Consider the following 27,012-nt stretch of genomic DNA (forward strand, 5'->3'; position numbering starts at 1 on the left):
AATGGACTTTGGGGCAAACTAACCCTAGATGAAACTCTTTTGTGCCATTTGACCTTACAAAGCAAAATGCAGACACTGTACCATGACGAGAGAGAGGTCCAGCAACAGCAACAAAGGAGGCCAGAACGTGAACTCGCCTGCTGCCTAAGCTGTAGACAAATGATTTGCCAACACTTGTCAGGCTCCATCACTTCCCTGTTTGAAGAACAGATTGCTTCTCAAGACCAGGCAACAGCATAACACCCTCAATACCCTTCACAACAACCTGAGCCGGGCAGCAGGGACAGTAACCCACAAAGGTCCTTTGGATAGTGACTGCGGGCTGAGCTGTAGCTCTTCTGCAGAGGACGACTCCACAAAGCCTGTTTTCTCAGGCTGTTAAGAAATTGCTTTACACGGAAGAGGTAGTTTTCAGTGGTGGATGAGACCACCATTGGCCAAAGCAACATCCTGCGCTAAGAGGGTATCCATTTCATGCATTTTTTCCATACAGGCTTTAAGTTCCTCCTAGGGGTCTCTCTTCTTTTGTGCATCAGTAGGCAATCTGGCTTACGCAGTGGTCCAGTGAAAAAAAAAATGCCCTGAGGCCTTTTGAAACCCAGGGCACGTTATTAAACAAAAAAGGGGGAATGGACAACTGACAGACAGGACGTACAGATTGCTTTCTGATTTAATGGGACACTAAACGCAGTCAGACTAAGATCCAGACTAATCATTTGTCATTCACTCCAGCTTAATGTCACCTCCACTTAATGAGCACAGAGGGAATGCACAGCGGTAATATCTTCAAGGAAATAATCTTGCTTGTGGAACAGCTGCAGACTGCATGATTCTTGATGTTGGGTTTTTTTTTTTAAATGTCAGTGCAGTTCACCACATACTTCAGTCTACACAAGAAAGATGCCAGAATATCTTTCCATAGACTAAATAAGAAGCCCAACAATTCATGCTCCAGCTCCTACGTGCTCCTGCTGTAGTAGTGCAGGAGTAGTACACCACAGCTACAGAAACTCGGGGCAAAGTCTCCTGCTGCAGAAGCAGCACAGAGCCAATATAATTTAAGCTTGATGGCTTCTCAGTTCCCAGAAGTGTCAGCAAAGACAGCATTCCTTACAGAGCTGAATGCTGCAGGGAACTGGGAATCTGCAGTCCAAAGTGGAGTCACCCTGTCCCCTGTGCAAGGATCGCTATGCTCTAGCACGCTTCAGGATGCTGGAGGTGCCAATATTGCCATCTTTCCCCTCACCTCCCAACTGGCTGCACCTCTTCTGTTTTGGCTTTCAGAAGCTGGGAACAAAATTTAGTTTCCTAAGTGAGGAAAGGGGATGTCTAGTTATTCTAGCAGGGGACACCAGCACGAAACTCAAGATGGACTTGTACCCATCTCTAGGCAGGAGAAACCTGATGTGAGAAACTGCAGTATTTTGTAGCTCTAACTCATGCTTTAGGCCACACCTGGCCCCTTTCCTGCATGCACACATGAGAAAGGTAAATCGACACTGATTTGAGTTTCCTTTGAAATACCTAGTACTGAGGAAAGGTTCTGCAGACAACTGTATCTTTTTACTCCTTCCCAAGCCAAGGGCTGTATGAGCAGTGGCTATCCGAGTTCCCAGGAGGGAAGAGGAATCACAAGAACAACACTTAGGGATGAAAGGAGATTGTAGCCTTTGCGATCCGCTGGGATATTTGCTCAGGTTCCTCACTTGCAGGACTTATATTTTCCAATGTGTCTGAGGTGAAGGTGCTGTGGAATGGACTGAAACACAGTAAATCTTGTCTCCTGCATTGCAGGTTTGAGGCTGTGTTTGCTTCCATTTACTGAGCTAAATAAATACCAGCAGCTGGGATATCAGGCAGATAGTGACCTACAGTGAAGACAGGGACAGGAAATGCAGCAGAGATGCCTGTGCTGCACTGAAACAAGATGCAGGTGCTTCTGTTTGGCATTCCAAGTACATCCCCACTTGGGGCTGCATGTAGAGCTCCCAGACACGCACCTGTGGATAAGATTTAGGCAAATAAAAGTCCTACTAGTAATAGCCCAACCTTTGAGTGCAGATCAAAGGAGAGGTGAATGGAGCTTCAGCCCCTGAAACCTGACTATACAACTTGTATTTTACCCACCTCTTTTTATCTTAGCAACAACAATGACACAAGTGAAATGGAAAAAGGAGGAGTCTGAATACCTTCCATGTGCATAATGAGTAGATTTATGAATGCCAGAACACTTTCTTCCCTGAAATATTTTAATTTTTTGCTCATTTACATTTCTGGAGTGGAAATGTAGTACACTTCAAAAAAAAAAAAATCAGTAAAATAAAAATTTGAAGTATTTGACATAAGAAATAAAGATATTGAAAAACAAGATCACAGGGAACTTGTGAAGTATCTTCTGTATCAGCAGATCATACGAATTGACCTGCAAGTATAAAACAAGGAATGTCTAATTTCCAGGAGCGGCTTCCTCTGAACTCCTGATCAGAATTTTGGAAAAACTTTGCAAATTCATCCTTGGAGAACAGCCATGGAGAGTCCAGTCAGGACCTGAACATGCCACAAGTCCTGTGAGAAGGGTTCAGCCAGGCTAGGTTGCCCATCAGGTACCTACTTGTTGGTTAGACCCCCTACTACATGCTAGCGAAGCTACTACGTGCTCTTCCTTCTTCCCAGGAAGGCGGGGAAGAATTCTAGAACCAGCTGCTGTACAGTGGTAGGCAGGGGGGTACAGGACTGGCCCTTGGATATTTAGCCCTGGAGGAGAAGTGATGCGTATGGTCCACCTCCACATCCAGTCCCAGACAGATGGAGCCCAGAGATCAAGGCAGTGGAGAGGGCACAGTTATTCTAGCTGTGCTGCCTGGCGCTACACGAAGAATGCCACATGGATGGTTTGGGCTGCTCAGAAGTTGGCTTAAAGATGTTTCCATGGCATTATACTTGCCTGTGTAGAATGACCTTAGCACCTTCAACTCGATGGTCTTGTTGGAATCTAACATGTGAAATTGCAGCTTTTCTTTTTTATCTCACTTACCTGGCTATTGAGGAATACCAGGTCACATCATGGACGTGTAGCTAACATTTTATATACAATTTTGTAAGAAAAAAGGGCAGATGCACAATTAAGGCGCCAAGATGCACGAAGAAGTTTTCTCACTTCGTGCACGCAATTGACATACTGAGTAATTTTCACAAAATGGAGAATTGCATCCCAGAATGAAAAAGCTTTAACACTTTAAACTTCATCCTCTGCTTGACTGATCTGCAGAAGTTAACTCTACAGTACGTTTCTGATCAAGATTATTGGGCCTAAAATCCCTGGCTAACCAAGAAGCTTCGTTTATATCCAACAGGTTTTTTTATTCTGCTGTGCTCTGCACCACACCAGAGTAGCCTCAGCAGAGACAGATGTTTGTTCCACTTGCTTTACAGAGTTGTCATTTTAGTGTTCTTTTCTGTGTCAGCATCATGTTGGCGCCTCTTGGTTCTTCTTCCTGACACAAGGCAGATGAGTAAAGAACCCACCAGGACTCCAGCTAATGCAGCCACAATGACAGCCCAGTAGGGGACTGAAGGTTCGGTTTTGTCCGAGATGAGATCAGAACTTCTGAATCCACTATTTCTCAGTGTGGAAAGAAAAGGTTTTTCCTATGAAGGGAGAGTAAAGGTTTTACTGACCACAGACCACTTAACAGGCAGCTTTCAGTCCATATGCCATCACTCCTTCCCAGAGTCAATCTTTAGACAATCTGTTTCTGTCTTCTCTCTATCTTAGCTCAAACTCTTTCCTGCCCTATTGCCTGAGAAGTTCCTAGAAGAAAAGACTGAGCCATCTCAAAATCAGGAGTGATGGCATCATTTCCAAATTTGCTTGCTGCAGACAACCAAATGGGAATACGTAGACTTATTAAAACTGGCTTGAATGAGAGGCTTTCTGCTGCAGTGAGGATAAGGTTTTTTTGCATTAAATTTTAAGTAGATTTTCCTGTGCATAACAAAGCAGCAGTATATTTTAGCTATTTAAAGCCTTCACAAATATACTCTTTTAAAGAATAAGAAGAAAGAGAAAAATGAAAGTGGACATCTTGGCCTTTACTTACTGGGTTTGGACACTTGAGTTTTGATCTGTCATGGGTAAAGTTGTTGTAAGTCTGCTTTTCACCAACTGGCTCCAACTGAAGAAGAAAAAAGCAATAGTAAACATAATGATGATTTTTTTTTTCCTCCTCAGACTCTCCTGACTTGGGTGGTTACAACTTTTTATCCAGTTCTTTGGTGCTTGCAGCAATGAACAAATGTTGTAGAAGGTGCGTTACAGGAAAGTTTCCAAACACTTTAATGCTCATGAACTGAAGACATTGAGAATCTGATTGTACTGTCTGCAGAAAAACTCCCTCAGGAAGCCAGGAACGGGAGAAGCCTTTTGCACTTAGTGGAGGAAAAAACAACTCTGAATACCACATACTTTAAATATTCTCCTAAACCAAAGTGGTTCACTATACACCCAGTTCTCCCACTTACACATCTCAAATGATAGTATAAACCACATAGGAAAAAAACCAAACAAAACCCACATGACAGATGCTGGTCATGTTACTTGGCATGTTACTGAAAGAAAGATTCTTGGATGTCACAGTGATGGAAGCGACTTCAGAAATGATGTAGAGCTAGAGACAGGATGTGATGGCGCCAACTTCTGCAGTCTTCACTCAGACAAGAAATTCCCTGGGAGTTTTAGCTAAGGCTAGGTTCACAAGATTGCAAGAAGTGAGTTAAATAGAGCCTTTTATATTATCAGTTGTCAGCTAAGTTGCAGCAGCTGACCATAGGCTCACCCCGAGTCCATTTCAAACTCAAAATAAAATATGTCCAGGCTAATGGCATAGCATTTGTGGTTGGCTAGGAGCGCACATACCATCGGTTACCATAGTTAACCTAACAAGTAGAGGCTTGCTCAGTCATGTTAACTGAAGTGTTTACAACTGTGTATGGACATGCCTGAAGTAATGACTTCAGGATTGGCCCCTAGAGAACCGTAGAGCTGTCATCCAGCACTTCTGTGAATACAGCACAGAGGAGTGCTGGTGCTTCTGCTATTGTCTATGTGTGCATTAGCGTTCCGCAAGTGATTAAAGTGTCAGCGGCATGTTGGAGAGAAACAATACCACAAAAGCCCAACATAAGATGGAGAAAATAAATTCTATTCATAAGATTCCCATATGGAAATACTGGGAATACTCTCTCTCTCTAGTTCAGTGAAAGCAAAAAAAATAAAGGAGAAAAAAAGGAGGCAGAGACTGAAAAAAGAAGAGAGAGAGATGAACTACGGCAAAATGAGATGAGGGAAGGGAAGAAAGCTAACAAGTGGAGAGAAGATGAGAAGCAAAACAGAATGCCAAGTTTTGCTGACTGTTGTGGGCTCCTGCTGGACTCTTGTGAGAGTCCTAATCACTTGGCCTGCCCACCAGCTGATGTTGCGAAGGCTGAATTTGGTAGTTTTGTTGCATCTTAAAGAGAACAGCTGAAATTCTGATGTGGTTATTTGTAAGACGCGTGGCTCATATCCTCTAACATTCTGTCTGCTGTACGACTGGTTATTTGTAGATAACTGTAATACTTCCCTTGCCAGGGCACTTGGTGAGGAGTCTGGCGCAGAGCCCAGGCAAAGAATGATAAGGTGCAAAATTCTGTAGCCAGCCGTGCTTTGCTTCATCTTTATGCGATCTGTTCCTCAGGAGCATTAGCTCCTGAGCTCTGAAGATGACAGTACCCCCATCTCCCTGAGCGTACAGGGCAACTTCTGGAAGAAACACAGCCCCTCTAGAGCATGTGGCAAGCATGGAGGCAGAACACAAGCTAAACACACTGTTCGTGTGCTCTTCTCCTGGGCCAGGGTATTGATGAGGTGGATTTTGAACCAGTGGGGGCCCCTTAAGACTGACCCTCTGACTTCAGAGAGTAGGAATATGCTTTCATATAGGGCAAAGGGCAAAGAACATCATGGTGAGGGAGAGGGTCCTTAAGCCATCCCCATCCCTGCATACTCTCAGCAGTGGCCAGGCACAGTCTGGCCCTTTATGTGTACTGACAAGAATCCATGTCATTTGGCCATAAGCCTACAGCCTGCTGAGCTTTTCAGGGAACAGGGAAACAATACAGCCTTACAGTAAGCTTGCACAGCCTCACCATACAAGGACTGCGAGTGAAAAGCAGAGATGTCTTAGATTTAAATAGTAAACAGTTAAATCTTCAGTTGGCGTAGACGGACAGATCTCTACGTAAGGGAATAGTTGCACTTTGCATCAGTAAGAACCTGATCCCCGCCACCCTAGTAGAAAGCTTTGTGTCAATATCCTTACATGCGTAGGAAATGAGTGACAGTCTGGACAGAATAAAACTCCGATGGCATAGAAAAAGGACTGATGGTGATTCAGGAATGAGTAATGTCCAATAGGAACACCGCGTGGCAACAGAAACCCAATTTAAGGCTACCATATGTCCAGGTACCATCTCTTTTTCTTCTTGAAACCTGCAGCCATGCTCAATTTGAATGTTTTCTACATTTGCTTGGGGTTTCTGGGCCACCATTAGCCCTGTTCGAGCTACTGCACAATGAAGCCTAGCAGACTGCTGTCATCTGGAGTCTCAGACAAGGAAGCCTGATGGAAAGCATGCAGGTTTGCTGTGCATGCACAAATTGGTTATTCAGAGCACGTGCATGCACTGTATGTCTACTGCTTTCTATAACTCTGGACCTACAAGCTCATATGCTATACTGGGCAACTGCACAAGTTTCTGCCCTACGTTTCCCAGTCCTTGTGTTCAAGTTCATTCTGGAGTATCCTGTAAGTTTCTTATCTTGCTCACACTTTTTTAACTTAGACTCGAAAAAAAATCCCTCTCCATTTATGCTGGTTTCTTGTACAAACCAGGATATGGGATTTCTGCTACCACAATGTGTTTGGGTACTGGTGTTTATGAGACAAGAGGAGGAAATGTTGCTGTGGCATGAAAATGCCAGAGTCGCCCTTCACCACGGGAAATACCGTGGTTCTGAAAGCAGCTGTGACCTTGGAGTTATCAAGTCCAGCATGTGCCTCTTACACACTCTTCCAGCACTATTCAAAAGCTACCATTTCCCCCAAAATGACAGAAGGAATATGACTGCAAGCAGAGACATCATAGGTGTGATTTCAGCCTCCCATTAGTTTCAGTGACTCTACTAGAATTGCTTCAGATACTAGAGTGGGTGGTAAAACATGTCCATACTATTAATGGCAGCAAAAATTCAATCCCATGTATGTTTTCCTAATAAATCTAGCAGAATTCACCGAAGAAGGGCAAGCTCATTCAACACGCATTTTCAGGAAACCTACAGAAGTGAATGTTTAACTAGGCTGATTTTTTGCTTTAATGCAAGTTATTTACCAAAAGAAAAGGGATTTTTTCATTACATTAAGACTGTCAGGATTTCTCATTTTGAATGAGCAAAGACCTACACTGTTTTATGCAACACCATCACTTTGGATTGTGTTCTAAGCAATGCAGACCAAAAAGGATCTCAGAGTTGAGCAGCCCCTCTTTTGTTAGGACATCAGTTTTATTTCTTGCTTACTGTTTTGTTTCAGACACCTTTCTCATGATCTTTTGTAGGGACTGCTACCACAAACATACAGATCTGGGTCGTAACCTCTTACCATATTATTCCAGAGAGCCATGGCCATCTCAGCATAGCCTCTTAAACTGAAATGAAAGCAGTCTGCAGCAAAGAAACTCAGATCTGGCTTGCCGTTCTGCAATAAAAGCAAAAATTTATTTCTCAGCACATTTCAACCATTGACACCTGATATATTATATCTATCTAATAACGCACTGTACTTGGCATACTTACTCCACAATTTTGGTATCTTTCTAAAAGCCATATGCTCGTATTTTGACACTGAAAATAAACTTAGGTACTCCTAACTGTGGGCTGATTACTGCATCTTGAGATCTAATGCAGCCTGCTCAGCTTCACAGAACAATTTTCATAACAAACTTAAACTTATCATTAAACCAACAGTCACAGCTCTTATACGGACACTACCATTGACCCACACTCCACCTTGTACAGAACTGATAGAACACTGCTTATTCTTGCTTGTTAAACTTCCGTAACTCAGACTTATAACCTTTCAAGTGTTGAAATTTGCGCTGAATTTCAATCAACATTAAAAATTGTGGCTTATCCAGCTGTGGCAAATGTCTGTCTGAGGAAAAATTTGCCTCATTACTACCTGTATGGTGACTTCTCTTTGGACTTGAAGGCTGCCAGAAGAAAATGGGGATGATATGATAAAAGATCGGTATTATGCAAAACTGGGTGGTTTTGACCAGGATTCATGCTAAATATTTGTATCCCTAACTACACAGCATACATAATAGTAAGGCTGGAGAAAAGAAGGAGAATCAGTGTTTGGTTTCAAAGGCTGCTTCATGTTTCCAGGCTGGAATGAGTCAGGCATGCAAGTGCTGGTCTCTGAGTGAAGGAAACCTGAACATATTCCATAATCTACATCGGAAGAAAATTGTGGTGAATGCCAACCGAGCCTCCAACAGGGGAAGAAACGTGCAGTTTAGAGGAAGCCAGAGGGTGCTTAGGTTTAATGCAGGCACACTACGAGTGTTTCCTAAAGCCATTTTGATTCACAGGCAGCACAGTCTTTCCTGTCCTCTCCTTTGTCACCCGTTGCAGGTTCCACCCTGTGCCGCTAGACTGCGCAAAGAGAAGAAAACACAGTCCTTGTGGCATGGATCTTACTGACTTGGGGAAATTAAGATACTGGTCCTCGTTTAATGGGAAAGAAAAACAGGACTCACACTATCCAGGGGCAACAAGGTGTTTCGGAAAAATGGCTGCATGACAACTGCAAAGTCCTCACGCTCCTCGTACCGACCGCTGTTGATCAGCTGTAAGGCTTCAGCCTGTATGGAGTTGCGTGATTGGAAACAGGAGTTACTTAAAAGGTTCATCAAACATTTGTCAGCTATCAAAAACATGCATATTACACTTCTTTCAATGTAGGAACCCATAGATTATTTGGTATAAATCTAAATGAATAGTTTAAAGCAGTCCAGAGAACGACTAAAAAAAATAATTTGGTTCATGAAGAGATTTTCATAAGGAAAACACACAGAAGCTAGTATAAATTGAAATGTAAAGTTGCTTAATTAAAAAAGAAGAAAGTAGTTCGTACCTTATTTATAGAAATCAGTGCTGCATAATCACAATGAGATTCAAATTTACAGAGAATTAAAAAAAGGCGTAAGGCCAAAGCTTTTAGAAGTGACAAATGACTCCAGAAGGCCAGCTTGAGACAGAAATGTGCCTGAAGTAAAATCAAACCTAAGCATTGAAAAATCACCTGCCCCTTTTGAAAACTATGGCAATAGACACTCACACAGATAATAAAAGCATCTCATTGTTACTTACCACCTTATGGATATAAATTATAATGCTCCTGGTCATATCTCAAAACATTCCTAACCCCACTTCCTTAGTAAAGGAAAACATGCCCTGGATAGTTTTATACAAGTATTTTCCAAGATGGATTTTTTGAGCATTGTGAGATTCATCAGACAACATCCACTGCCAGAGACAGAATGGAGGACTGCAGAACATAATGTGAACTGATACAGTGATTCCTGTATTCATAGGAATAATGATGGAAAAACCTTCCGCTCCAATAGCTATTTATAGTCTTTGTTAGATCTGAGTGAATCTTACGCTCGAGGCTATGAAAAGTTACTCTCAGAGAGCAAGCTGACCCATGGTAAGCCATCTGCATGCACTCTCTCAGCCCATAGCAAAAGAAAGGAATACCTTGTTGGTTTAGTTCATTTTCTCTGCTAAGGCTTACCACAAAACAGATGACGCAAGGTAATTTGTAACCCTTACAGTGACATGTTAATTCATGTGACCTATTTATTGGATTCCTAATGGACAAACACATATCAACAAAACAGACATCACCAGTAACTCCTTTTTAACTGCCGAAACAGCAACTGGAACCAGAACCAGTCTCAATCTGATCCAGCTCAGGTCAAATTACAAGCAGTGTGGAAAGACTTGCACTGCTGCTAACTGGTTAGCTGGGTAGGGGTTTAGTTAGACTGTAGCCAAGCTCTTTCCCAGTCATCCCTCTCTGTCCTGCTGACAATATGCATGAGAGGAAGGGAAGTGATATCAAGAGAAACACAAGTGAAGATGACCAGTTACAGAATCAAGGTATTACCTGAAAATCTCTGTTAACTCTCTTAACTTCTTCTAGTTCAGAAGAGTTTTCCTCAGGGTTTAAGAAACATGGGCAAACATTCCTTCAACAAAAGAAATACTAGAATTAAAAGCCCACCTGGAATAGCCTGTGCAATTCTTCAGCAATGCATGTCTGCTTGAAGAAGCTCAGGACAGGTGCTCAAAGCTCACATGCAGAAGAAGAGCCACCTTGTTGGCTTAGAGGTAGACAGATACTTCAGAAAAAAAATCCCTATTGACTTAGTTTTCAAAGTGAACACCTGCCACAGCCAGTAAGAGCTGCAGGATCCACAGTTCTGAGTCAGACACAAAAGCGTTTAGTATGCCACACATTAGCAGGAAAGCACATGCGTGAGAATAAAAAAAAAAAAAAAAATCAAACAAAACTACATATAGGCTCACAGCAGTTTCAGAAATCTGGGAATTTAAAGGTAGAAAAGACAAACTGTTCATGTAGTCTGACTCTTCAGACCACTGTGTTTCATTCTGTTAGCCCCACCATCAAGAGGTAATAATTTGTGTTTCACTGAAATGCATCCTGTAAGGATGTGCCTGGAATGAACATGAAGACATCAAGCAATACAGTCAATTCACTATTTTCCCTTCTAATGTGTTCCAGTAGTTAATCACTTCTATTATTAAACATCTGTGCCTAACTTCATTTGAATTCATTAGGCATCAGCCTCCAATCACTGGTCTTTGTTATACCTTTCTCCACTAGACTAAAGAGCATTTTCATGTCCATGCTGACGCTTGTAAAGGCACTGGCTCCTTTCTCAAACAAGTCCCTCAGTCTTCTTTGAATTAGGACTTTGGTCTCCTCTGTTAGGTGTGAAAAGTAGTCCCTGGTTGTGCACTCTGCTGTACGCAGCCCAGGCTGCACCGTAGGTAATGCAGCACTGAATACAAGGAGAAGCATCAGGGATGTCAGTCAGCCTGTGCTGCTGAGCAGTGAACGAAGTTCAGTAGTAAACCAATTATATGGTGACTTGTGCTGTGACACGCTGCCTTAGAGCTGAGAAGGCAAGTGACAACTCTGCTATCTACAGGTGCATGCCTTTTAGCTGAAGTATTGGAAGAAGCAGTAGAAAGTTGATGGGAACTAATGCGTCGAGTAAAGGCAGCAACGAAAATAGCTTGGAAAGCTCGGTGTCAGTGTCCTCCTGTAGAAGCAATTTAGATTGCTCTGAAAGAGTAGCACTTTAAAGGCAAAGACCTGTTTTCCTCACTTACTTTGCTGTCAAAGCGCACCCCGAAGAGCTTGCTGAGATCTGACGCAGTCCAGAAATCTCTAGTATCTCCACCATGTTGACAAAGACTCTTGGGAGCTGCAGGGATTATAATAACCAGACATACCAAATCACAGAACGTGATACCACTACAAAGTGAGAAAGAAGTGCCATCCGTAGGTCAGGGAGTCAGTGCAAACTACACCGACTGCAACCAATGGCATGTGCAAGGATTATGTATAAATGAAGGGGGAGGGAGACATACAGTGGATGTCAGCCAAAAAATTCCCGGCAGCGAGTACAAACTAGCTGAAAGGCTGCTTCACTCCCTGGGGCATTTCCATTTTCTCTAGGGTAAATGAAACTTCGTACAGTTGGTTTAGCCATCAAAACTGACAGTAGGGTTGTGCTATGTTTGGTCTACAGCAAAAATACTGTGAAACACACAGTCTTCCTGAAACTACAGCCCACTTTCTCAGGGCATTATTTAATACAGTTGTTGAAACACAGCATTGAGGATTAGTCTGACTCCAGCTATTTGGAAGATGACCTTGTATGAAACATAATCACTGACAGTCTATGAGAGGTGAGAAAAACAGTGTGCTTGCCAGGAACATAGCCTGCTAGGGTATCTTAACAGCTTACCTCCTTATAGAAAATATCCAGAGCATCCTGAAGGTGCTTTACATACTTTTGCACTGAATAGGTTTCCTGTATAGTTAAAAATAATTAAAAAAAAATTGGATCAGTCTTCTTTCAGGAACCAAGAAGTTTAACTGTTTCACCTGACCACAGGAGTCCATAGACTCTCTAGTTGCAAGGTAGTCCATGAGAAGATATACCGACTCGATGCTCCTTTTCGCCTTTGTTGGCAGACATATTTTCAGATCAAGGGCTTTATTGCCACATGCACACAGGTTATATACTGCTTGTGTTTCTATGTCACTAATATATTCCCTTAATCTCTATAGAAAATCCTGAGGCGTATAGTTGTTCTTGGCAGAGTCTTTGCCTCATGAATGACTACATAAATCACACCTTTGGATTTCATGGTGTCTTTTATGGGACCCAAACCAGACTAGTTTGCCTTATGAACAGAGTGATTCTTTTTTTTTTTTTTTTAACTGTCAATCTGGGGAAATTGATAAGGAGGCAGTCATGCCCCATAAAACCCATAGGCAACATGATTTTGTGACTTTAGTTATAGAGGTGTAGCTGTGGGGGCAAAGGCTCCAGGCAGCAGCAAAACCGAGAGAACAGTCTCCGGTCATTTCAATGGGTTGGGGTCCAGATCCCCAGTCTGTGCCGCAGGAACCTTTTCAGAGGAGATGAGCAGTGATAACTAGATAAAAGACATCTTTTTCACTATGAATGAATGTTATTTCTTTTGGTGTCATTCTGAAGCAAGAATCAGGCATCCTAAGTAATTTTTACGTGGAGAAGCTTTCCAGAATAAAGCTTCACTTGCGTCCCCATAACAACGTACTTAAGACACCACGCTGTCTTGATTGCCTCGTCCAGTTAAGCTGGGAGAGCTCTTCAGTTTATCCTTGGTATTTTGTTCCATATGGGGCAGATTGCTGGTTCTTAAATAATGCATTATTCCAGAGCTACAGTGCCCCAATATTAAAAGCTGCGCAGTTGTTTCTGATACAATACAGATGAAGGGAACAGGACTTCTAAGTGCTTTTTGAACAAAGAGGAGCTTTGGCTCACAAAGGGAGAGAAAGGTTAAATTTCCAGGGCTGGTCACTTGCCAAGTGCCTGGATGAGCACGCCTAATTCAGAGATACAAACCTTGTCCAAGCAGTACTGGCATAGGTCGTTGCCTCCAACGAGGACAGTAATCAGCTTCCAATCTTCCTTGAAATTAATTTTCTAGTGGCACATAAAATAAACAGATTGCAGCATCCATTGCTTAGGCATGCAGAGGTAACATTCAAAAATGGGGCTAAAGAGGGCACAGACGGCATGGCAGAACAGAGAAAGGAGGCATGCTGAGTTAAGTTGGCAGAAGAAAAGTATCTGTCCAGGGGGAAAATATAAGCTGCAATTCACCTTGGCTTTCAAAAGGAAATCCCCTTCAGCAGACAAGATCTGTCAGGGTAGCTGAGCATAGAAATGTGTCTGTGGCAGCAAGCGTGCCTAAATGAATGTTAGCATCAGGACAGGGATGGACAGGAGAGATTTGCCAGCCGTGGCTGAACACTCCAGGCAATGTGGGGATGAAGAGATGGAGGGAGTGGATGCTGGCGTGACTCATGGAGCTGCAGAACTGGAGCTGCTGGGGATCCCTGCCAGCTGGGCAAGTATTACCCCATGGCCAGGAGGGGTGAGGGGTGCCCCGGGGAACAGACAGTTGGATTAAAATAGAAGAGTCCAGGAGGCTGGTGACTTCACTGAGCTCATATAAGGGCAGCTGCAGCATCCACGTCACTGCAAGCTAACAATAGGCACTGCTGAGAGCTGGGTCTCATCAAAACATTTTGTAACGTTCAGTACAAAGAAAGGAATCAAAGGCAACTATTTTTAGTGTGGTGCATTTACATAACAAACATCTGCGAAAGGATCCCACAAATAGAGAAAGGGCCTGGGAATCACCCACAGGTCTGAATTCTCCTCCTTAACCTGCACTTTGCTTGGAAAGCCTTTCATGAAGAGGCAAAGCATGGCAGGGACGTCCCTCCTCCCCTTTTTTAAAGATGCATGAAAAGCAGTGAATAAAACAAAGCTCTAGAGCCACGTACTCATTTATTGAAGAGCCATGCCAGCTCCCTTCACTCTGCCAAACAATCAGTACTGCAGAGTAACTGACAGTGGGACTCGCATGCAGCATCCATCAAGAATGCTGGCACAGAGACACATGCTTTGACAAATCCTGCTTATTCAGTACCTTCCTTTCCCATTCAGCCCGAGCCAAGGAGCACCAGGCACTCCCATTCCCTTACAGGGTGCTCTCCCTGAACCAACATCTCACACCCAGTCATCCACTCAAATTCAGCCAACACTTGGAGCAGGGCAGCCTTGTTTACCTCCCAGATTTCCTCCCACCACCCCAAACTGCAGCTGCAGCCACTGAATTAAAAGCCAGTCACCCCTTTGGTGCCCTTTGTAGTTCTCAAGGGAGCTGGCACAGCATGCTGGTCCGCAACACTAGATCCACTACTAATTCCCTAAGAGCTTGTGGCGTGACAGGGATTCACCCAACCCTGAGATTTCTGCCCACTGATTAATCACTTGCCTGGTCAGAACCAGGGTTTCAGAGGGCCTAATCTCCTGGGAAGACTTCAGTTGTCCCCCTTCCCACTAGTGCCATTTCCCAGACCCAAGAGTGAATAGTGTGATTCATGTTTGTCACCGTGTGCCTGCTCCAGCAGTTTTACACTCGGCCTTTATGACCTCCACTTTGAATGCTGCTGTACAGCTGAGTAGTCCTGTGAGCTCCCCTAGAGCCTTCATATCTCTCCTCTTCCTCACTACCATCCTTACAACTCCTGGCCACACTGCACCCTACAACAGTCTCTGCCTTGTGTGCCTTGCACCTTACCTGCACTGATTTATATAGGTAAATTATCATCTCCTAAAGGGCAATGCCTGACACATTCATCTTGGCAAGCACGCCGGAGACAAGGACAGTGACTTTTCTTCCATCAGTTAACAACTCTTCACTACTCAAGCACTCCATCAATTAAAATCATCTCCCAGAGACCACGGGAGCACTGAGGGGTGGCCCGAATTCCACTTACCGAGCTGCTTCTCATTAGCTCCACCAATTCACGTGCTTGGGCTGACATATTGCTGTAGAAAGAGGACAGAAGCATTTTAAATGCATGCTCTGAAAGCATATCATCTTGATCTCATTTCAGGGAATCTTAGGATCAACAGAAATCAGTACAAGGAAAGTGAAGTCTTAAAAGGATGAACAAACGTAGAAGGACCAAGATAGCAGCAGCTGCACAAGTGAATTATCTGATCGGAAAGGGCTTCAACTAGGATGGCTGCCAAGTGGCAGGCAACTGGGACGAATTCTTCCCATCTCAGAGTTGGCTTAAGTGTTTTTGTTTGGAGAAAACCACTAATGCCCAGATGCACGGAGACATTTAGTTGCATAACTCCCTTCGCAATCTAGTGGGGGAGCTTGATACTTACACAGAAGCTGGGCACCTAACCAGCCTTCTTGAGCTGGCCTTAAATTCCTATGGCTTGTCTTATGGCTGGAACATATTGCTTACACTGTGGAACTGCCAGGCTGTAGAGTCCCAGTCCAGCTCTGGACAGGATGCAATGTCCACAGAGTGAAGCACAAACCATGCTGAGAGACCAGCTGGAAACTTGAGCTTCTGATATACTAGCACGAGACTGTGCTTGAACTAATAAGCCCTGCCTCTCTCCGGCAGCTACACAAATGCGGTTACATTATTTGTCCTCCCACAACCGTACTGATTGCCCTAAGTCTTTGCCCAGGGCACCCAAGAAGTATTTGGTAGCTACACAGACTTTGCTAGCTATCCTGAAAGTCCCTTGCAGTAAATTTAATGACTGTTAGAGACATCACAGAAAGGCTTGGAAGCAAATTCCATGAATATCCATAAAGCAGGGACAGTGTATGCAATAAGAACCCAAATGTGTACGAGTTTGTAACGGACTAGTAGAGTTTTTCTTCAGGAGGAGAAAGAAATTAATTCCCAGCTGCTCATTCTGTTCCTTTTCTTTGCACTGCAAATACGGATAGTTTTTAAACACCATTAGGGTAGCAGTAGACTTCTATTTGTTAGTTTGAGGCACATTTCCCAGAAATCAAGGAATAAATGAGAGATGCTTATGAATTTTTCTCTCATTACAGATATGGCTTGTCAGCGAATCAGGGACCTGCATACTGAAGGCTGCGCAGAAAAAGGTGGAATCATAGAATAGTTTGGGTTGGAAAAGAACTTTAAAGGTCATCTAGTCCAACCTCCCCTGCAATGAGCAGGGACATCTTCAACTAGATCAGGTTGCTCAGAGCCCCATCCAGCCTGACCTTGAATGTTTCCAGAAATGGGGCATCTACAACCTCTCTGGGCAATCTGAGCTAGTGTTCCAACACCCTTATTGTAAAAAATTTCTTCCCTGTATCTAGTCTAAATCTTCCCTCTTTTAGTTTAAAGCCATTACACCTTGTCCTACTGCAACAGGCCCTGCTAAAAAGTTTGACCCCACCTTTCCTGTATGTCCCCTTAAGTACTGAAAGGCCACAATAAGGTTTCCCTGGAGCCTTCTCTTCTCCAGGCTGAACAACCCCAGCTCTCTCAGACTGTCTTCACAGGAGAGGTGCTTCCTCCCTCTGAACACTTTTGTGGCTCTCCTTTGGACTCGCTCCAACAGGTCCATGTCTTTCCTGTGCTGAGGGCTCCAGAACTGGACGCAGCACTCCAGGTGGAGTCTCACCAGACCAGAGGGGCAGAATCACCTCCCTCAACCTGCTGGCCACGCTTCTTTTGATGCAGCCCAGGATGCAGTTGGCTTTCTGGGCTGCAAGTGCACATTGCTGGCTCATGTCCAGCTTTTTATCCACCAGTACCCCCAAGTCCTTCTCCTCAGGGCTGCTCTCAATCCCTTCACTCCCCAGCCTATATTGATACCGAGGGTTGCCCTGACCCAGGTGCAGGACCCAGGTGCCCTGTTGAATCTCATGAGGTTCACACGGGTTCACTTCTCAAGCCTGTCCAGGTCCCTCTGGATGGCATCCCATCCCCCTCAGGCATGTCAGCTGCACCACTCAGCTTGGTGTCATCCACAAACTTGCTGAGGGTGCACTCAAATCAGTGTAGAACACACCAGTGCATTCTACCAGATAGTGGTAGAATAAGAAGCCTAACTAAGGCGTTGGCTTGGAAATTCTGGGCGAGGTCAAATGAAGAAAGGAAGTTTCTCTCTCTCTGTGCTTTAGAAAAAGATACAAATAAATCCCCCAAATCCTGAATTAAAAAAAATAATAATTAAAACAAATTTAAAAGCATCAGATCACAGAAACATGCTCAGTACAAACAAGTCATCAGTATTAACTGATTCTTAACATGCACTTCAAAGCTAATCTGCCAGTCCATCAGTTCTCACCCCTTTGCCCATTCTCATTTGTGATTGTGCTTACCGCGCTGTGGCACCTTTCTCCGCAACGTTGAATCCAGCTGTTTCCTTAGAGCTGCCAGTCGAAAAGCCAAAGAGGTTCGGATTGAATTTTTTCAAGATATCTTAAAAATAGAAAATACAATGTTTAACCATCCACAGTACAATCAGCAGTGTTGCCTCCCACAGAAGCAAAAACCAACCGAGTGGTGAGAATGTGGCCCTGGGTTTTCCCCTCATTCACTGTGACTTTACAGAAGCTACAGACACACATGCTTGGAGAACTCTGGTTATTGTCCAAACTTCAGCACTGCAACTGTTTCTGTCTGTGGCCTTGAGGAGCCAGGGTCTGGCAACTCAGGAGATGCACAGGTCCCAGGCAACTCGCCAGTCTTGAATTTTATTGTCAGAATAATCATGGTTACTGTCCTTCATGTATGAGGAGCAGATGCTCCAAATATGGCCTTCTACATCCCACTCCTCCAGCCACCCCTCAAGATAATAATATGTATTGCAGAGAAGTGAATTTTATTCACATTTCTAGATTTCAGGAAAACCCTCAGTGGGGAAGCGTCATGTCTGAAAACTGTTATTGTTACTGTTCCTGTAGCGCTGTCTGAAATCTCTTGATAGAGTCTCATTTATAATGCATAAAAGAAACATGCTTTCTATTTTTCTTTAAACCCAGCAATGTGTGTGGTACAAGACAAAGCATATCAGATTTTATTACCAACGATGTCAGGTATTGTCAAGCTGCTCCACAGCACAGATCACATACAAACAGATGAACCATTGTGAACCGAGTCCCCTCCAATTTATGGTCACATTGACCACTTAATGGTTTCTATGGCAACTACAGGGACTGATTACACAGAACACCGGGACAAGAAATTTATAGTATTTTTATATTTTTTTCAGTGCAATATAGCAACTTGAAATCATCAGTAGGAACCATAACTTTGTAAACAACCCTCTCTAGATGGACTACTAATTGTTTTATAACGCTTTGTTTGCCCACAACCATTACAGTCAGTCACTGGACAGCACAAAATGAAATAAGGGAGGAGCAGGTCTGCTATGAACTTCTGTCACCTTCAGCACATTTAGTCCTAATCATTTATGTCAAAAGGACAATACAATCACGTGCAGGCCCTGTGATGTGGAGGGGCTGAATCAACTTTACAGCTAGTCAGGTCAGTCTGGGTTTCAGCTGTGACTCTCGTGAACTGCTCACATCCACAAGAGATGGGCATTCCCCACTGTTCGCAAGGAAAGCATGACCATTTCCAGATGTTTTCAACATCCACTTAGACTGCTTTCAGAGTAATACTCGCCTTTTGCTTTTCTCACATTGATTTTCCAGGATACTCACTGGGTAAAGTAGTCTGGGTCTCCAGGGTCCCATCACCTCCGATACTACAAAGGGAAAGAACAAAATCATCAAGTGGAGTTAGTCCTGCAACCGTCTATCTTATTGTCACCATATGTTGCCGCAGTAGCCCAGGAACAAAAAAAAAACCACAAAAAGACTAACCTCAAACAGGACTAAGGAGATAAACCACAAGAATTCAGGGGAAGTACTGAAAGGAGATTTAGCATTAAATCAAGCAGGGTGTTAGCTAAGATAGAAGCTATGCCTCCAGACTGGGAATAGAGCATACTGGGAGAACTGATTTTTCATATAGACATGCTGGGATGCCCATCATAGAAAGGCATATTTCCTCACCAAAGTTGCTGCATGTGACCTTGCTGAAACTACGTTTGTGTGCAGTTATGCATAGAAGAGAAACTGCATTAAATGCTCATTAACCACCCATCTGTGATTCGGCAATGCTGATTATGAAAAAAGCCACTGCCTCTGCCATTCAAGAGTTTTCTGTGTGCATAGCCATACATTCTTATACCACTTCTGGCAGCCCCTCCTGAAGGTATCTATGCCTGCAGATACATACAAGGGGGAAAGAAAGGATGAAGATAAGAATGTATACCTGCGCAGGGCTCATCAACCATACTTCTCCCCATATGAATCAGGCAGTTTACTTCCACTCTAGCATGGACATTGAGATTCGCACCCCCTCTGACACGTATTGTCTTTGTCCACTTTGCAATAGCAAAGATGTTTGGGACATCTTCATTGAATATGCCTGTAGTGCTCTCACCACGTTCATGCCAATCCACACTCACTCAGACTCTTTAGCATTATGTCTAATGCTACTGCATTGTCTACTGCAGTACATAATCACACCACCAGCAGCGTTCTGAATAAACTCCAGAGGGCTAGCAAGACGCTAAAAGAATTCACTCATATTAATAATCCAGTACTGTCAGAAATACAGGACCATGCTTGTAGCAATCATGCCTGGTTAAAAAAAAAAAAAAAAAAAAAAAGGCAGCAACAAAAAACCTCACAGAACCAAACATAAAAAACCCCCCACAAGAATCACTTCCTTCCTCCCTCTTACGGTCCTGATTCCTCCAATCCTTACCAAGCAATACTTGATCTCAGCGTCCTACCCCTGCATTTACATACTTATGTTTGTAACTACATAACCAGGTGACCCACACTTTTAACTGCACCTGTGGACAAAAGCAGAGAAAGAGAAAATCGAGCATTTTCACCTCCAGGAAAGTCCTCTCCAGTCTGTTTGTAGGTCAGTTGCTTTGGCTCCTACTGCAGTCTGGAAAGGATGGAAAGAATAAGTTACAAAAATACTAGAAGAAAAAAGTGCTACAAGTTTAGGTAAGACAGACACTGTGATTTGAAAGTGCTGAAGCATTTTGATATCTTTACTCTGAATCCAGCCAAGCTTTTGCAATATCCCAGTTTTAGCATAAATGGTCCACGTCCTTATTCACCACCACACGCTGTCCTCTGGGCAGCTCTGCATCTCCTGTGCTTCAAATTCACAGGCTTCTCCTCATATACAAAAGCAGCTCATCTAGATAGTAGACCGTGGAGCATCGGAGGAGATATAGTCCAGCCAGAAGGCATCAGACTGTAAAGTCAAGGACATAAGGCTTTAGAACTACTGCTCTAATATTGTTTTAGCAACGCAATGGGACCCAGATTAACATCAACAGCTTTGTATTTGTTTGGATTTTTTTTTTTTTTAATGGAGAATGCTTCATCCTGGCATTTCCTGAAGAAAGCTGATTTTGAGAGACTTAATAATTCGGGGTGGGGGGGAGAAACGACACCCAAAAAATCTACTGATGAAAAATTCCCAGCCAGTTTTAGCTGTAAATAAATCAGTAGGAGCTGCTTTTTAATCTGCCAAGAAAACAAATCTTCCGTGTAAAATCCACTTTTCCTCTGCTGGACCCAGTCTGCTAGTCTAACACAGAGATTTGACGAGGTGTAGGCAGGATTTTTTTGCCAATACAGATAAGCATGTTGGCATATCTATTGCTTTCACTGTGCCTTGGTGCTAAGAAGTCAGACAGATGCATTCTAGCCAGTGACGTGACCGAGTTGCTCAACGTTACATTAATCTCCAACTGCATCTAGACTGAGAACAACCTTCCTGCAGTGTGAACTTTAATATCTTTCAAAAATAAATAAATATAGCCATCAGAACAAAGAAGTTTGTGATGAATTTGAGTAGCTCACAGGACTCGGACAGACCGCTAGCAAGGTCAGCACCCTGACTCACATTCAGGACAGCAATCATGAAAATGGGTTCTTCTACAGCTTTATAGTTTCTTAGTGGTTTCACTTAATTTTGTATTCTTTGAAAAGCCACAGTATCAATTCAGCCATAAACATTAACTGCACTCAGGGCTCTTGTGGGAAATACCACAAGGAAAATCAATGCCTTAGTGGACCAAGGCATAGCTTTGCTGCTGCAGTCCCTCTGTGCCAGGGGTGGTTAGGCAGTACAGAGTGTGCGCTGCTGCTGGCCGTACTGCACTTTCTGCAGAGGTGTGCACATACGCACATGTACTCTGTCATTTTTTCTGCCCTCCTCCCGCCCAGCGATAAATCCCTTCATAAAAACCCCAGTCACACCTTGCTGTGGCAGTGGCAACTGACAGAAACTGCATGAATAATGGCAGTATGAAAAACTGCCTTGCTTAGCTTTTGAAGACAGGGACCTCAAGCATCAGAGTCTGGCCCTTATGACTAGGGCTCTCTGAGACATTTCAGGCACTAAAAGAATTAAAATTTAAAAGAGAAGAGATCTGTGCTAGTGCGCATGTCTAGCACTAGATGTGGGGGAGGAAACCAAGCAATTAACTTCAAGAGTCATGGCAATGGATAGCAGGGAGACTTGCAGGGTCATTACTGAGGTCTTCTAAGAAAAGCTCAAAGCTCAGCGCTGGGGGGAAAGCCAGGATTACATCAGCTCAAGCAAAATCAGTTTCAGAGCTAATGAGGAGGTGAAGACATGTACACCTGCCTGGAGATGAGCCTGATCATTTAAGGGCTTCAGTCCCTTCAACTCCCTCTAAACTCTACGGGAGCTGAAGCTGCCAGAATGAGCACTGGTTTAACTCAGGAGTTAAAATTCATGGGAACTGTTGACACGAATGTTTGCTTTCTTCCCATGCCAGAATAATTCTGTAGTGCTGTGTAATTCTTGAACATTTTCTCAGAAAACTTCAGTGCAGATCTGCACTATTCCCTGCTATTCTTTTCTGGGGCCTTTCTTTTCTGTCCCTATTCTTTTCAGTTTGCGTTTCTTGATACATGAAATACATCAGTTTTAACTGGAAGAAGCCTAAACCAGGAAGCAACATCTGAAAGCAAAATTCTGAAATACAGAAGTATCAGAATTATCTCAAGTGAGAAGCACTTTGTTCTGCAATCAATTATTTCCATAGGAATTTTCATCAAGATCTCTCATTGCATGAAAAAATTGCTCGCTCTTGTTTTTATGTCAGAAAAGACTATTCCTATAAGGCAGACCTTCCCTTTTCAAAAACACTTGAATAAACTGTGTGCAATAGAGAATGTGATCCCATTTCTGTTCTGGCCTGAATTATTCATTACTGGATTACACAATTGCCAGTGTCATTCATATCCCTCAAGGCTATTTCTTTGCTAAGGGACACAGGTAGATGAGTTTTGCTTTGCCAAACCAAAGCAATTTGCTTTGTATCTGATGATGCCTGACATGACCACATCTAGGTAGAAATGGACAATTGCTCTTCTCATTCTAAACGTGGGAATACAGCAGTACTCACAGTCAGGGAATCTCCCAGTGCTCCTATAACCTTGATGTCAGCAGGTTGTAGCTCATGTACTAAAACATAGTAGGAGAAAAAAGCATGATTATTGATAACCGGCACAAAATACTGTTTAACAGAATGAAGATACAAGTCTATGGTTCCAACTTGAAGGTATTTTTACGGACTTTTAGGGGGAATGAGCCTCAAGTTCTATGCATCAGCTAGGCAAAAAGCGTAACTTCTTGCCTTTGCTTGCAAAAGTGTACTCGACTAACAAGGAAATAAATGGACCTTAAAACAGCTTAGGAAAAAGTGAAAAGACATTAGATATGTTTAGGGATGCATGCATTCAATCTCTTTTAATTGGTTTTCAGGTTTGGGTCATAGATCAATATTTCCCATTAGCAATCTGCCCGTAAAGCCTTCCAACTACACACAGTGCGCCTGCTGCGCTGCTTGTCACAGTAGGCTCACCAGGTAGGTCAAAATTGTTGAGTCACTAACCTGCCACAGCAGTTTTAATCTGCCACGTTGCTGTATATGATATATGTATATGATAAATGTGGTCTTATTTATACAGAGAGCACATCTGCTGCGTTGCAGAACTTGCTGTGTATGGCAAGATAAACTTTCTTCCTTTGCTGCTAAATATATCAGCTTTTATTGTTTCCTTTCCATCTAGGATTTGCAATTTCAAGATCTTATTGTTTCTAAAAACAAAAGGTGAAATCTTTCCTATTTGTGATTTTAGCTTACAAGTGCTTTCTCACCTGATGTTGGGACAGGACTGGATGGAGCCTGTTCAGAACATGACAGGTCACTGCCCCAATTCTGAAATGGCAAGTTACAAAATTGGTTCACCTTGTGGTTAGAAGATAATACGGAATTCAGACATGCTACAGCAAAGGGCAAAACCAAGTTAAGACACAGATCCTAATTTGGTGCCTATACAGCTCAACAGCCCCTTCCTCTTCTTTGTGGAACACTGTCCAAACATTAATTACTTTTGGTGAAATTATCTAGGCAAAGCATACAATTTTTCCAAAGGCAAAGCATTTCATCTAGAAATATTGCTTAGACAAGTTTCCATAAGGAGGATAATTTTTTTTCCTCTCCTTTACAGCCTGGAGATTTTGTCCATGACCTAGAAGGTAGAGTCTCCAGGTTTGAAGTACTGCTCTGACTCAAGAGACATCAGATGTAAAACCAAAAAAAAAAATAAAAAAATCAACAATAAAATTCTCTGCAAAGTTAAAATACTATATTAATGTATTATATTTTTATTATTTCTCCATGTACCTCACTAGAAACCTATTACTTTCCTAGAAACTTTCAAAAAGCACTTGCTTTCACTGAATATAAAATTTTAAAAAATTTTGAAGCTTCAGAACTTTCAGTAAAGAGAACTATCAGCCTCTCAATAATTGGACTTTACCATACATTTGCAGGTGACATAATAGCTACTATGTTTACTCCACCAACTGAGGAATTTGAGTCAACCACACATTGCAGAACATTCACCAGCAGAGATAACTGATCAATGTGCCACCCACGTTCGTTGGTAGTGAGCAAAAATATTAGCTAAGAAGGCAGCAAGGAAAAAATTGTACTTGTTGTAATGGGCAGTCCCTGTACTAGCAATGACATTTGCTTACACTGATCTAAGAGCCGGCCCTGCTTGGAGTGGGAGGTTGGACTAGGGATGTCCTGAGGTCCCTTCCAACCCCAATTATTCTATGATTGCACAACTATACCATTCCGAGAAGAACTATATGGACCAATGGTCTTCAGAAAGCATGGTTAGTGTTAAAAAAACATCAAGACAAATTCATCTGTTCTTGTAAAAAAAAAAAAAAAATGAATGTAATAGGCTCTACTATCAGCCATCTAGTTAAAGGCTGGTTGCAGATCCTCGAAAGGACAGCTGGGCTTATTTTTAGATCAGAGAGGAAACTGTTCCTTTACTCTCCCTGCTGTTTCTTTCCTTTACCCTATTCACTTCAAAAGCTATTGCTGTTGAGATTCAGTGGAAGTGCAAGAATTACCCATTAAAAGTATAACTCTAGCTTTACAGATAAAACCCCTATTTCGATATTGAAAACTATGGCTTGCTGAAACAATAACAGTTGTTGCTCTTTGTAACCCTGAAGGCACACAGAGATTTTCATAATTCGGCTAGGCGTGAGGACCACCAGAATGCCAAACTAGCCCAGCCCATTTTGATTGCCATCTCCAACCACTCTTAGTCTGCATGCCTGCAGCCATTTGTCAGGAGCAAATAACTGCCCCATTTCCTCAAATCCTACACCAAGTTTGTTTCTGCAGTTTGTTTAATCTACCTTGTGGCAGTTCCTCAGTCATGGTGGAAAGTGAATCCCTTTGAAAATGGATTCCTATCACCTTTGTATCTGGCCGCCTATTCAATATGTAAAGGTGACTGCCCTCTACGGGTTAAACTTACTTGAGTGCATGGAAGTACAGTGGCTCCAGAAGAGAATATGTAAGCCTTTTTCAGATCATTTGGGGGCTCAGGGTTCTAAGTTATCTTCTCCCTATTGCGAGGGACTTGCTATCTGAATTCATGATGCATCCCAGGTGACTTACTGCTGAGCAGTTTTGCTACAATTGCAGCAATTAATACAATTTATTTTGTTCAGCTTTTAGGAAGAGTTTAATATTTGTTTACACAGGAAAAAATGCAATGCAAGAGAGACTTCCCTTTCTGAAAACTGGTGATAACTTATCATCTCATCTATAAATTCAGGATGATGCACGAACAGTCATCAGATACAGCTCTGCATAGTTTGCCTAAAATGCAGCAAAAGATGAAACGATTACCTCTACTGGCTCATTAGTGGGCTCCACAGGTAGATAGTTGCTATTCTTGTATGTTGCCAGGAATGGGTTGTTCTGGAGAAAGAGAAGTACGAAAGTAAGAGAAAATAGACAATAAACACATGGCACAGATGATAGCAAGGGATAGCAAGACATCATATCACCAAGAAAGTAATTGCCTAAGCTGCAAAATGGAGATCTGGATTTTGAAACCGTGCTCCTTCCTTAAAATTCAAAAGTAAGATTTGTATTTAGCACCTTATGGCAAAAATTACATATGCCAGACCCTGATTACAGTTTAATATTTTCCTCTTCTAACCTTCCACAAATTACTTAGACTTTATTAGATGTTTAGTTCTTTCAAAAGACACTGATGTAAAGTCTAGAGAAACCTGGGCAGATCTTCCTGTGTCAGCAGAAGGAGATGAAAGATGGGTTACTGAGAGGATCACTCTTCCGCCCATGAGAGGCTGCATGGTTATTTTTGTCCCCTACTAATGCCAGGAGTACACGCACATTGTATAGGCTAAAAAAATTCACTGGGATGCCCACTTATCTCAAATAAGAGCAATTCCAGTATCTGCATGAGGAGGTCTTACAAAGCACTAAATTCAGAAGGCATGTGTAATTGATCAGAAGACCCACTGATCTTTTATTTGCAAGGTTTTATCCTACTTTAAGTTGCTTCAATACAAATAACTTTCCTTGGTTTACAATCTGGCACACCTGCTATTTCCATGGACATGACTACCTGAAGTAAGATTTGAAAACTGTAGTAAGAAACCGTGGGAACAATAAATGGAATTTGTGGGTGTCAGAATCTGAAATAATTTACTACTCCCTTTAGTAACACAGAAGGTGAAATCCCCTAGAAACAGTCTATTTATTCCTTTGTAGCACTGTTTCATAGTCTACCCCAGAGCTTTCTCAGCAGGGAAAGCTACTGACATTGCTATCAATGACTTTTCCAAAGCAGTGTGGGCTTACCGTTTCTGAAAACAATGGCCATATATTTTTTGCAGGGGATATAAAACTTTTCTATGCCTGCTTCTGAAAAGCAACATCTTTGAATAAGAGTGGATGAAGGAAAGGAAGTATAAAATCCACATTATGTGGCACTAAAGAAGTTGCTAAATTAATTTAAGCTGCCTGGGTAAAATGAAGTATTAGCAAGTTAAGTGAATCTGAGGACTTTTGAAACATGCTGTTTAATAACTCAGCAGATCTTCCTTTTCTGACAAGATGGATACGATATGGACAAAATCCTCCTGTATGACTGGAATGACTGTCTCCAGACCTGAGAGAATAACTCAGCTCCCTGATCTGTGCAGTTCTTTGGCCTCCCCATTGAAACTGCTGAAGAAAGGGAGCCAATTA

General features: G+C 42.6%; 1 protein-coding gene across 1 annotated transcript in view; it reads right to left on the reverse strand.

The window, feature by feature from the left end:
* Positions 1–2,172: 2,172 nt before the first annotated feature.
* Positions 2,173–27,012, reverse strand: part of PLB1 (phospholipase B1) — an 84,677-nt gene continuing 59,837 nt past the window's right edge. The window contains exons 44-58 of the mRNA XM_074579675.1: positions 25,639–25,710; positions 23,571–23,631; positions 22,816–22,874; positions 20,248–20,306; positions 19,001–19,044; positions 17,654–17,753; positions 15,270–15,321; positions 13,321–13,401; positions 12,169–12,234; positions 11,528–11,622; positions 10,275–10,356; positions 8,860–8,964; positions 7,698–7,793; positions 4,101–4,175; positions 2,173–3,648 (exon numbers count right to left, since the gene is read on the reverse strand). Of these exons, the coding sequence (XP_074435776.1) occupies positions 3,427–3,648; positions 4,101–4,175; positions 7,698–7,793; positions 8,860–8,964; positions 10,275–10,356; positions 11,528–11,622; positions 12,169–12,234; positions 13,321–13,401; positions 15,270–15,321; positions 17,654–17,753; positions 19,001–19,044; positions 20,248–20,306; positions 22,816–22,874; positions 23,571–23,631; positions 25,639–25,710 (1,269 nt within the window). The 3' untranslated portion in view covers positions 2,173–3,426. The remainder of the gene's footprint in view (positions 3,649–4,100; positions 4,176–7,697; positions 7,794–8,859; positions 8,965–10,274; positions 10,357–11,527; positions 11,623–12,168; positions 12,235–13,320; positions 13,402–15,269; positions 15,322–17,653; positions 17,754–19,000; positions 19,045–20,247; positions 20,307–22,815; positions 22,875–23,570; positions 23,632–25,638; positions 25,711–27,012) is intronic.

This window comes from Larus michahellis, chromosome 3 (genome assembly GCF_964199755.1).
Source record: "Larus michahellis chromosome 3, bLarMic1.1, whole genome shotgun sequence".
Taxonomy (NCBI): Eukaryota; Metazoa; Chordata; class Aves; order Charadriiformes; family Laridae; genus Larus; species Larus michahellis.